The sequence below is a fragment of the Lipotes vexillifer genome, unplaced genomic scaffold (genome assembly GCF_000442215.2).
Source record: "Lipotes vexillifer unplaced genomic scaffold, Lipotes_vexillifer_v1.1 scaffold512, whole genome shotgun sequence".
NCBI lineage: Eukaryota > Metazoa > Chordata > Mammalia > Artiodactyla > Lipotidae > Lipotes > Lipotes vexillifer.
In genome coordinates this window covers 1,034,933-1,047,057 of record NW_006787695.1, presented here as the reverse complement: position 1 = coordinate 1,047,057, position 12,125 = coordinate 1,034,933, and the positions used below count along the sequence as shown (strand labels likewise).

Below are 12,125 nucleotides of genomic sequence, written 5' to 3'. Positions count from 1 at the left end.
TGCTGTACAGGAAAGTGACTCGGTTATACATGTATACATTCTTTTTCGTATTCTTTTCTGTGACAGTGTATCACAGGGTATTGACTATAGCTCTGTGTGCTGTACAGTAGGACCTTGTTGAACCATTCTATATATAATAGTTTGCATCAGATTGTACTGTAATATATATACCGAGATGTATGTAAAATTTATACATTTATATATAAATAATATATATATCGCATATAATATAATTTCTATCTGAAAGGTGTAACTCAGGTGTATGCAATTGGAAACAAGATGCTTCCCTCCACACAGAGGGGTTATTTTCTAGAAGCCTATATCCAGCCACTTCTTACACAGCTCAGGTGGAAAACACGGAGAGAGGGCAGGTGAAATTTGCTTCTCTGGCCCCAGCATCCCCAGCCAGACTGACTGTCCCGGCCACCTACAAAGAAACTGAGGTCCACGAATGCAGCGCGACTCTAAAGGTACAGGGTCTTCAAGTCATAGAAGCAGAGATTAAACATGAGTCTCTACTCTGATCGTTGCCTTGGCGCTCTGCTGGGTCTGGCGTTGGCATTGCCCTGCAGGAGGGTTCTGGGGAAGGACCCCGCACAGGAAGTGTCCTGCCTGCCCCCAGGGTTGGCGCCTTTGATGCTGGTGCATCTCCCATGCCCGCAGCAAGCAGACCTGCCAGACAGGTGTGCCAGCTACCCAAAGCCCAGGACACCCATTGGTGCGGGGCAGCCACCTGTTTACCCAGCATCCTGAGGCTTTTTGGCAGCGTAGCGCAGGGAGGCGGGTTCCCCAGGACGCCCTTCAGCATGCAGGCACACGCCTCACGGGCTCCAGGCCGTGCGCTTTGGAACGCCCAGTGCTTCGGATTCTGGCAGAGGCACTCAAGTTTGGTTCATACTTTCTGCTTGGCGACATTGCCTGTTCCCTTGCAAACTGGGAAGCAAAAGTCAGCACATCCGTCCAGCGAGGGCGAGGTGGCCAGATCGCCCAGCGCGCGCCCTGAAGGTTCACCTGAACGGAAACCGAGGATGGAGCCCTGGTGGGGCGTATTCTACCTCACGTTCCTGTGTTCTCTGATGCACATCCGAGGTAAGGGAGGCTTTGCTCTGGGGAGAGCTGCGTGGGTGTGCATTTCTATCTGGCTGCTTTAAAAAAAAAAAAAAAAAAAAAAAACTCCGCCCCAAACCACTTGCACTCAGGAAATGGCTCTAAGGTGCCAGATTGTAGAAAAACAAAAAAACAGACCAAGTATGATGGCTTTGAGGGGAGAAAAAGGGGCCGGGTACCAATTCAGTGTCTGGGAATTGGATCCAGAAGTGTAGGATGTGGACTCACAGTGCTTAGAAGCGAACTGTTTTTGTGGTCTGCTTTTGATCTCTGTGTGTCACGCGTGGAAGAAAGTGGCCTGTGTTCCTGGGGCGTGTTGGGATTTTTCAGTTCCTTGTTTTCGATTTAAAATATCAGTGCTGGGGCTTCCCTGGTGGCGCAGTGGTTGAGAGTCCGCCTGCCGATGCAGGGGACGCGGGTTCGTGCCCCGGTCCGGGAAGATCCCACGTGCCGCGGAGCGGCTGGGCCCGTGAGCCATGGCCTCTGGGCCTGCGCGTCTGGAGCCTGTGCTCCGCAACGGGAGAGGCCACAGCAGTGAGAGGCCCCCGTACCGCAAAAAAAATAAATAAAATAAAAATAAAAATAAAATAAAATATCAGTGCTGCGTTTCTGTATGGGGACAATGGAACTGAGACAGCTTGGTTCTGTGGGACTGATCACCCAAGATTGGGTTTGCTGGAAGGGCAGCCTCCGTTCAGGTTTTTAGACATTTCTCATCAACGTCACCCCTCCTGTTGGCAAATTAAAAGCATATGAATTGTTTACGCCCCAAACTTCCATACAGGCTCTTCTGGTGATGCCAGGATTTTGGTTTGTCGGGGAGCAGAGGTGGGGAGGGACCTAGTTTGGGAGCTATAATTTACCCATGACATGTAGGATTTAACCGCAATTGGATAAGCTCCTTTGGTCCTTATTTGAATTTTAAGAGATGGAGGCCCAGGCAGGATTTAAGAGTGAGAAGTGTTGTAGGTTAGGAATTTAAAGGATTTCATTTGGATGGCGCTCTTGTGACATTTCCTGTTTATCGTGTTTGAGGATGGTTGTTTAGGGGCAGATGTTTTGTGAGACATCCTGGCACCCAGAGCCCAGGATCTTCCCCGAGACCCCTCCAGGAATCCTTGCTGTCTGCACATCGTGCCCCCCGGCACGTGGGTCACACAGAAACGCAGTCCAGGCGCTTCTGTTTGCAGGGAGATGTTAGTCCCTGAACTGACGCCAGGGCTGAGAAGAGCAAGAGAGCAGAGCTCTGATTCTGCACAGACCCGCCCAGAAGCCAAGCCAGCAAAACCTGTCTGAGCGTTTATTGCTGCTGCTGCTGCTGTGCACACAGTAGGAGCTGTGGGTTTACCTTCGGGCTCAGGCAACTCAGCCTCCTACCAGTCACGGTCGGGTTGCTCCTTTGGGGATAATGGGATGTCAGATTCTTTCAGCGTATCACGTGGCTCATCATATGTGCTGGGGAAACTTGTTGTGGATTTAACCGCTGTTCTTCAGAAGAGAAAGAAATGCAGGAGCCGGCCCTGGCTGATGTTAGCTGAGTGCTTCCGAGGATGCCCAGGTTACGTTCTTTTGATGAGGGTGTGACTTGAGACAGGCTCTGCGGGTGTTAATCAAGTTCATTCTCACACAGCCTTGGGCTGGGGCTGCCAGGCTTGATGCACTTTTTCTTTCTTTTTAAATATGTTTCCTTTTTTGATCTAACACGGAACTTTGTTTTTTCTTTTTGAAGATGATATTATTTTATTTTATTTTTGGCCATGCCGCACAGCATGTGGGATCTTAGTTCCCTGACCAGGGATTGAACCCGTGTCCCCTGCATCCCTGCATTGGAAGCGCAGTCTTAACCACTGGACTGCCAGGGAAGTCCCTTGATGCCCTTTTTTTTAATGCCCTCTTATAGGTGGGTACACGGAGGCACTGAGGTGTTCCATCATTTGTCTGAGGTCACATTGCTGGGAACATGCACAGGCAGGAGAGGTGCGAGGTGGGACGGGAAAGGTAGTGAGGCCTGGATCAGGGTGCGTTGGTGTGAAGACGTTGTGCAGCTGACCTGAGTCCTGGGTAGTTTGTTAAATGCATGGACCACCCCCTCACACCCCAAACCACCAGCAGCTGTCGGCGTGAGCGAGTTCACGAGATCCCCAAACACTTCCTGCAAGGCTGTCAAGATGCTTGTTACCAAGGCTCTGGAAAAGCAGACTATCACTATGGTGAACGTCACTTAACCGTTCTTATAATGACTAAACTGTGTGTATAAAATAAAATAAGAATTTGATTATAGTCCTGAGGCATAGGGGTTTACAATTCGGCGGTTTCAGATTTCCAGTGTATTGAATTACCTTTCGCTATCAAACCTGGATGCACTTGAAGGACCAGGAGACCAAGTCAGGTCTTCGAAAAGCTGATAGAAGCAGAAATGGAAACTCCAGGGGCTGCTTGTCGTGCTTGGTTTGTTGAGAAAAAAATCTGTCTGCCTTTCTATCTACCTACCTACCTATCTATCTTCTGTCTATGTATCTGTCTATCAACTATATAATATCTATCAACTATCTATCTATCTACCTACCTACCTATCTATCATCTATCTATCAACAATCTAACATCTATCAACTATCTATCTACCTACCTATCATCTATCTATCAACTATCTAACATCTATCAACTATCTATCATCTAGCTAGCTAGCTATAATACAGGTATAACTCTAGATTTTGTATATATATATATATTTCCTTATATTCCCTTTTTTCCTGTATATCTATTGTACCCTGGGTATACATTACCATTTTCCTGTATCTGTATTATACAGTGGTTCTGAAATCCCCTTCTACATGTATTATATCTTCTCTTATCAGACAAGACTAAACATCTGTGTGTGCTTAAACAGAGCTCCTTTTCTACCTACAAACTAAAAAAGTACCGGCATCCCTTGGTATTTGAGGGGGATTAGTTCCAGGACCCCCTGGGACACCAAAATCCATGGATGCTCAAGTCCCTTATATAAAATAATGTCATATTTGCATATAACCCATGCACTTCCTCCCGTAGACTTTTTTTTTTTTTATAAATTTATTTTATTTAGTTAGTTTTGGCTGCGTTGGGTCTTTGTTGCTGCGCGCGGGCTTTCTCTAGTTGAGGCGAGTGGGGGCTGCTCTTCATTGCGGTGCCCGGGCTTCTCATTGTGGTGGCTTCTCTTGCTGCAGAGCATGGGCTCTAGGCACGCAGGCTTCAGTAGTTGTGGCACGCGGGCTCAGTAGTTGTGGCTCGCAGGCCCTAGAGCGCAGGCTCAGTAGCTGTGGCGCACGGGCTTAGTTGCTCCACGGCATCCCGGACCAGGGCTCGAACCCATGTCCCCTGCATTGACAGGCGGATTCTTAACCACTGTGCCACCAGGGAAGTCCCCTTACTGTAGACTTTAAATCATCTCTAGGTGACTTATCATACCTAACACCGTGTAAATGCTATGTGAATAGTTGTTGTCACATGACAAATGCTAGTTCTGCTTTTTGGAACTTTCTGGAATTTTTTAAAATTTAATTTTGTTTTTGGTCTTGAGGCATGTGGGATCTTAGTTCCCCAATCAGGGATCATATCCATTCCCCCTGCAGTGGAAGTGCAGAGTCTTAACCACTGGACTGCCAGGGAAGCCCCAGAAATTTTTAATATTTTATTTTATTTTATTTTATTTTATTTATTTTTATTTTTTTAACATCTTTACTGGAGTATAATTTCTCTACTTTGTCACAGCCTACCCTTCCCCCTCCCCATATCCTCAAGTCCATTCTCTGGTAGGTCTGTGTCTTTATTCCTGATGTGTGAGCCATTCAATTTTTTTTTTAACATCTTTATTGGAGTATAATTGCTTTACAGTGGTGTGTTAGTTTCTGCTGTATAACAAAGTGAATCAGCTATACATATACATATATCCCCATATCCCCTCCCTCTTGCGTCTCCCTCCCTCCCACCCTCCCTATCCCACCCCTCTAGGTGGTCACAAAGTACCGAGCTGATCTCCCTGTGCTATACGGCTGCTTCCCACTAGCTATCTCTTTTTCGTTTGGTAGTGTATATATGTCCATGCCACTCTCTCACTTTGTCCCAGCTTACCCTTCCCCCTAAATTTAATATTTTTGGTCCATGGTTGGTTGAATCTGCAGTGTGGAATCCGCAGATACGGAGTTCTGACTGCAATAAAAACTGATAGTGATATTCTTTATAGTTTTTTAACAGCAGCCCATCATGGTTCTGAGTACTTGCTGTTGAATAAAAGTAAGTCAGGTGCTGAGCGAGGTATTTTAGGTTGGTTGCTGCCTTCAGATGCGGCAGGATGTTTGGGCTTTGCTTCTGAGAATGGTGATTTGGAGAAGTCGTGATACTTGCCCAAGGCGTTAAGCCAGCCCATGTGATGCTACCAGACTCCAGCCCTCTCTGGCCTCACCCCACAGCCCTGAGTTGAGTCTTTCTGGAGTCTGCCTCTTTCCTCATGTCCCCCAACCTCCCTTTGATCTAACCAATCTCGGGGTGTTCAAGTCACCCCACGAGCTGGTCATTAAAACTGCCCTTGTCCCATGCCCGTCTGTGGAACTGAACCTGCCCAGCTATTCAGGGCAGTGATTCTCAGCACTTGATGTGCAGACGAATTACCTGGGATGGAGCAGGTTTAAAGGCACCACCTGAATCCCAGACCCTCAAGATCTTCATTAGGTAGGTGGGTGTGGTGCTGGGGAGCCAGGGTACCTGCATTTCAGGAAGCACCCTGGTGACGCCCATGCTGGAGTGAGGGCTCCCTTGAGAGGTGATATCTGAGCATCTGACCATCTGATTTAAACCTGGGGCTGAGCCTCTTGGGTCTCTGCCACCGTGGGGGCCTCTGCTCCGTGGTTCCTGACTCCGTGATGCATCCCTCACCCAAAAGGTGCATATGTCAGGAGAAACCAGAGACTGGAATGGATTTGGTGACACAGCTGTTCCAGGAGGAGACGGTGGAAACCTGACGGTGATGCACCAAGACCACCGGGAACAATTCCCCACTTGGACGCATCCCTTCCCTTTCTCCCTTGTAAACCTGAACTGTTAACCTAGGCAGATGCTTTCTTTTCTCTGCTCCGTGAATCTCAGCATCCTGGGAAAGAGCCTCTGTAATACGCTTTCTGTACATATCTTTTTAAAAATTAAAGTATGGTACTTTTATTTTATTTTATTTATTTACTTACATATGTTTATTTATTTGTTTTTGGCTGCATTGGGTCTTAGATGTGGCACGCGGGATCTTTGCGGCGGCGCCGGGCTTCCCTCTAGTTCGCGAGCTTGTCTCTAGTTGTGGCCCACAGGTTCCAGAGCGCGTGGTCTCCGTAGTTTGCGGCACGCAGGCTCTAGTCGAGGCGTGCGGGCTCGGTAGTTGCAGCGCGCGGGCTTAGCTGCCTTGCGGCATCGGGATCTTAGTTGCCAGGCCAGGGATCGAACCCACGTCCCCTGCATTGGAAGGCGGATTCTTTACCTCTGGACTACCAGGGAAGTCCCCTGAAGTATAGAATTTCTAAAGACAATTGAGCCAGAGTCAAAAGGGGCACCTTAAATTTGCCTGAAGGAAGTCGGGATTTGTTCCCCGGGAGTCCTGCTTCAGCTGGGTGAAATCCCTCAAGGACAAGAAAGTCCTACTAATTTATGGCATGCAAAGTGGCTTAATCTGTGACCGCTGGTCCCCGGAAGGACTGGCTTAAATTAACCCACGCTTCAGATGAAGCCTGTAAATTCCTATGTAAAGGAATGGAAAGCAATTGTCTTGAAGGGCAGCCGTTCCGACACTGGCCGGAATAATAAAATCTAAGATCCTGCCTGCCTGTGAGGGGTGGGATTCTTATCCCCTGATGGACCCACTCAAAGGTAATTAAATTCAGCACCTATAAATTCTGCTGCTAACAGCTGTAATTGGTGCCAGGGCCTTAGATAGTAATCAGTTTTCCCCCCTCTTCTTAGAGCTAGCCTGGGGCTGGTTTTCTCCTTCAGAGGGAATAATTCAGGGGTCAGTTAGTGGGAACTTGGACGTGTGCCTCTATCGTGGTCGCCGTGGAGGCGTGGTGGGTTTTTTCTAGTGCATGGTGTCATCCTTGGCACCGTGTCATGATTATTCCAACAGCTCTGTCCTTTGCAAAAATTCCCTTTGTCCTGTAGGCTTGTGGGTCTGAGAAGTTCAGGGAAGCAAACTCTGACACAAAGAATCTTAGAATCTTGCTGGGGTAGAATTTGACTGGGGAGGGAGGGGATTGGTTACTAGAGATAACGAGAGAATTCCTCCAAGTGTCACTCAGGTGGTTTCGTCTCAAAATCCCTCCTAAAAAGCTTTTTTTTTTGGAGGGTAGGGGTTCTTGGGTATGATGCTAAGACCTCCCACCCAGCAGCATGAGTCATTTTAAACCCCCATCTCCAGGACGTCGGCAATGGGTGGCCAGCATTATGATCGTAGAACCCACGCGGCTGCTTTCCCCTCGGTGTTTACAGATCCCAGAACATGTGGGATCGATTAGAAACCGCCGACCCAGCTAAACTAAGCAGATCAGAAACACGTCTTATGTTCCCAGCCCCGTCTTAGGCTCCGAGTGGAAAAAAAAAAAGCTAGTGGAAGTAATTGCCCTGGGGAGCTGCATCCCCCCTGCCCCCCAGCTCCACCGAGATTGAACCTCTGAATCAGCGTCGTCCACCTGAGTGATGTGCCTGGCAGGGCTGCACCTGGTGGGGCTACGATTTGAAGCACATGGGGAGAGGGTCTTGGCTGCAGCCCCTCTGGAGAGCAGAGGGCGTCAGATGCACGCCAGCCTGGCCTGCGGGACTGGATCGTCGCCAAGCCCAGGGTAGGGGAGCGCCTCATACTGGGTGCGGTCCGCCGGCTCTGGGCGTGACTCACGCCCACGCGCCTCCCAGTAGCGCCACAGCTAAGGACAGCTTCCTCCACGACCTCTCCTCATCAGCAGCATCTCCAAACGGAAGGAGGCTGCTGGAAAGAGAAGGGGACGCAGGATGGGGTTAGGGCAGGGTGGAGGGACTTGGCTGTTCTCAAAGCCCCAGACGGCACTCCCTGGCTTCCGGCTGCAAGAAGGCCAGCTGGCCAGGCTACCACATCCCCAGAGACGACCCAAGGCCCTTTTGGAAAACAGCCGGCTCCTGCCCAGCCCGTTGGTTGTGCGATGGATTCCAGAGAGGCCGGGAGGAGACAGATAACAGAGGCTTCGCTCATCTCAGAACAGGGAGTGGCCTGACACTCAGGTTGGAGGACACTGTGTGGGTGCGTCTTTACGGGATGCCTGGAACTCCTGGGAAGAGCCTCGTGAGAGTTATCTGTAAACAGTCAACAGCCCCACTGGCAGCCCTGGAAGGAATGTGTCTTCAGAATCCCCAAGGCTGACGCTGATTCCTGTCACCCAGCCCCTGCACAATGACCCAGAGCAGAGAGTGGCCAGCTTGTTCCCAAAAGAGGACCTGGCAGAAGCCGGAGGGACACAGACCCTGGCCACAGACAGGGGCAATGGGGACAGATGCGGGGTCTCCCTGTGTTAGAGACGGCTCTCCGGGGTGTGGCCTCTAAATGCACCGAGCCCCGGCCTCCAGTCCAGACCGTGAGGTGCCGGTGGATGCCCTCTGACCTCAGCTGCTCTGCCGTCCAGTGCCTGGGCCGGTCCCAGCTCCGGAAACCCCTGCCTGGGGGCATCCACGCACCGGGGTCCCAGTTCCCTTGACAAGCAGCCCCAGAAGCTGCCCCCAATGGCATCCCAGCCAGGCCAGGCCAAGGACTTCCCCGACCCCAGGCTGGACGCGTCAAAACGACCTCCAGGCAGACTCGGGGAGTCTAGGATGCCCAGGGTCTAGGAAAACAGTGTCCCCCCGCTTCCCGCCAGCCCCCTTCCAGGCACAGGGGCTGGGACTGGGGTTCCTGGAGGGTCTGGGTGCAAAACCTGACATTGCCCTTAGGCTCCTGGAAACTCAGGCCCCTCGGCTGGGACAAGCGCATGGTCGTAACACTGACGTCCCCTCGTGGGCGGAAAGAGTGATGCTGGGGTGACCTGCAGATGCTTGCGGTGGGACTTGGTACATAGTAGGTGCTCATAGATGACTGAGCATCCTAATAGGTCCCCAGCGACGTTTTCGAGGCAGGGCTGGTGCGGGGCAGCAGGGAGCATAGGGTGGTGCCTCCAGGCCCCCACCTGCGCCGGCTACAGCGACAAAGCGGGAAACAGGTCACGGGGGACTGAAAGCAGTGCCTTTGCCTGAAGAAACCCTGCCCCATACAGATTTAGGATTTCACACTGAGACGCTTGAGCACGTGGATGGACCTTGAACACCGGATGCTCGGTGAGAGAAGCCAGGCACAGAAGGACACACCGTGTATGAGTCCATTGTTAGGAAACGTGCAGAACAGGCAAATCCACAGAGGCAGAGGGTGGGTCTGTGGTGTCAGGGGCTGGGCAGGGGTGATAGGGAGTGAGTCTAAATGCAGACGGGGTCTCTTTTGGGGGATGAACATGTTCTGGAACCAGATAGAAATGGTGCTTGCATAGCATTCATTATAAACATCCTAAATGCCACTGGATTGTGTGCTCTAAACGGGTGAATGGTGTAATCTATGGATTCTGCCTCAACAAAGCTCTTTTAAAAAGCTCCTTTTTATCAGCCAAAGATGAGATACACATTGGTCAGGAGCTCAGAGGTTTTCTGATTGGGCTTCTCTAGTTTGAGAGGCGGCGAAGGTGATGGATGGGATGTATGTGGGAAGAAGCCGTTAAACTGGCAGGAAAGGGACACTCAGCTTGTTAAAAAGGTTTTGTGTTTTTTGCTGAGATAAAATTCACATGCATCAGAGTCACCCTGTGAACACTTTGAAAGTGAATAGTGCAGACAATTTTGTTTAGCATGTTCACAATGTGGTGCAACCATCGCCACCATCTAATGCCAGAATGTTCTTATCACCCCCATAAGGAACTCCGTACCCATGAGCCGTCGGTTCCAGTCCCCCTGACTCACTTGTTATCCACCCAAGTTTCTCCGGGTTGAGCTTGTAAGAAAACTGAAATCCAGCCTCTGCTTCTCTCCAGACCCTAGACTTCCTCATAGTATTTTTAGCAAGTCTGAAACTCGCACGCCAACAAAATTTCTGGGCCCCTGAACACTTGGAGGGAGCCGGGGTTGAAATGTTTGTGAAATGCTTGCGGGGGTGTCACGGAGAGGCAAGGGCAGCGCGATTCTGGGCCTCAGTCCAAGATGCATTCTGTCTTAGCCATAAAGGAAAATATCCACAGTTCCAGCCACAGAGCCGCCACCGTACCGCATTTCCCAAAGGCATCCCCTGAGCTGTAAACTGGGGTCAGAGTGTTTCCCAGTGCGTAAACCACTATCTTCCACACGGCTCACGTGTCACCTCCTCCAGGCAGACCTCCAGGTCGGCTCACACAAGACCTGCAATTGCCCCTGCTGCCTTGTGGTCCCCGCTGCACCCTGTCCCCACCTTTAGGGATATTCATGGGTCTCTCTCCCCTGAAGAACCAGGAAGCAGGGCTAGTGTCATTGAAGGTCCCGTCCCCATTGGGTAACTGTGCCTGGATCAGAGTCGCAGTTCGTAAATGTTTGCAGAATGCACGGGTTCTTTGGCTTTCCAAGACATCTATGTTTTGCTCGAGGCAGCTGAGATCCTAGGAGCATCTCCCTCCTCTTTAAGACGGGGATACCAGGGACTTCCCTGGTGGTGCAGTGGTTAAGAATCCGCCTGCCAGTGCAGGGGACACGGGTTCGAGCCGTGGTCCGGGAAGATCCCACATGCCGCGGAGCAACGAAGCCCGTGCGCACAACTACTGAGACCACGTGCCACAACTACTGAGCCCACGTGCCTAGAGCCCGTGCTCTGCAACAAGAGAAGCCACTGCAATGAGAAGCCCATGCACCACAGCAAAGAGTAGCCCCCGCTTGCTGCAGCTAGAGAAAAGTCCGCACGCAACAACAAAGACCCAACGCAGTCAAAAAAATAATTTAAAAAAAAATTTTGTTTTTCCACCACCATGCTACAGGGAACACAGCCTATATATATTTCTTTTTCTTTTTTTTTTGGCGGTGCGCGGGCCTCTCACTGTTGCGGCCTCTCCCGTTGCGGAGCACAGGCTCCGGACGCGCAGGCTCAGCGGCCATGGATCATGGGCCCAGCCGCTCCGCGGCATGTGGGATCTTCCCAGACCGGGGCACGAACCCGCATCCCCTGCATCAGCAGGCGGACTCTCAACCACTGTGCCACCAGGGAAGCCCCTAAAAAAATTTGGTTTTTATTAAAAAAAAAAAATGGGGATGCCATTGGCAGCAACATGGATGGACCTAGAGATGATCATACTACGTGAAATAAGTCAGACAGAGAAAGACAAATACCATATGGTATCACTTATACGTGGAATCCAAAAAATAATACAAATGAACTTATTTACACAACAGAAACAGACTCACAGACATAGCAAACAAACTCATGATTACCAAAGGGGAAAGCGGGCGGAGAATAAATTAGGAGTTTGGAATTAGCAGATGTCAACTATTGTATATAAAATAGATAATTAGCAAGGACCTACTGTACAGCACAGGGAACTGCATTCAATATCTTGTAGTAACCTATAAGGGAAAAGAATCTGAAAAAAAATATGTATAACTGAATCACTTTCGCATACAGCAGAACCTGACACTAGATTGTAGCTTAACTATACTTAAATAACAAGAACAAAAAAAAGACGGGGGTGCTGTCATCTTCCTTCGGAGGCATCTTTGGTGAGGGGCACAGCCTGCCAGGAAAGCCAGGATGTTGGTTTGACAAACACACCACAGGGGAAGTGGAGAGAGAGAGGGGGACTTTGGTCTTCCGCTGACCTCACGGTGGGTGGTGGGCTTGACCTTTGCACCAGCGGGGATGTCTGGGCAGATGGGGCAAAGGGGGTGGAGACAGGTGTCAGGGGGCCCTGCCGGTCCCATCGCGGTGTGACCTAGCGCCCTATGTCTCCCCA

At 50.4% G+C, this 12,125-nt stretch overlaps 1 protein-coding gene across 1 annotated transcript in view; it reads left to right on the top strand.

Annotated features, from left to right (window-relative positions):
* Positions 1 to 1,028: 1,028 nt before the first annotated feature.
* Positions 1,029 to 12,125, top strand: part of XG (Xg glycoprotein (Xg blood group)) — a 42,454-nt gene continuing 31,357 nt past the window's right edge. The window contains 1 exon segment of the mRNA XM_007460497.1: positions 1,029 to 1,089. Coding sequence (XP_007460559.1) covers positions 1,029 to 1,089 — 61 coding nt within the window.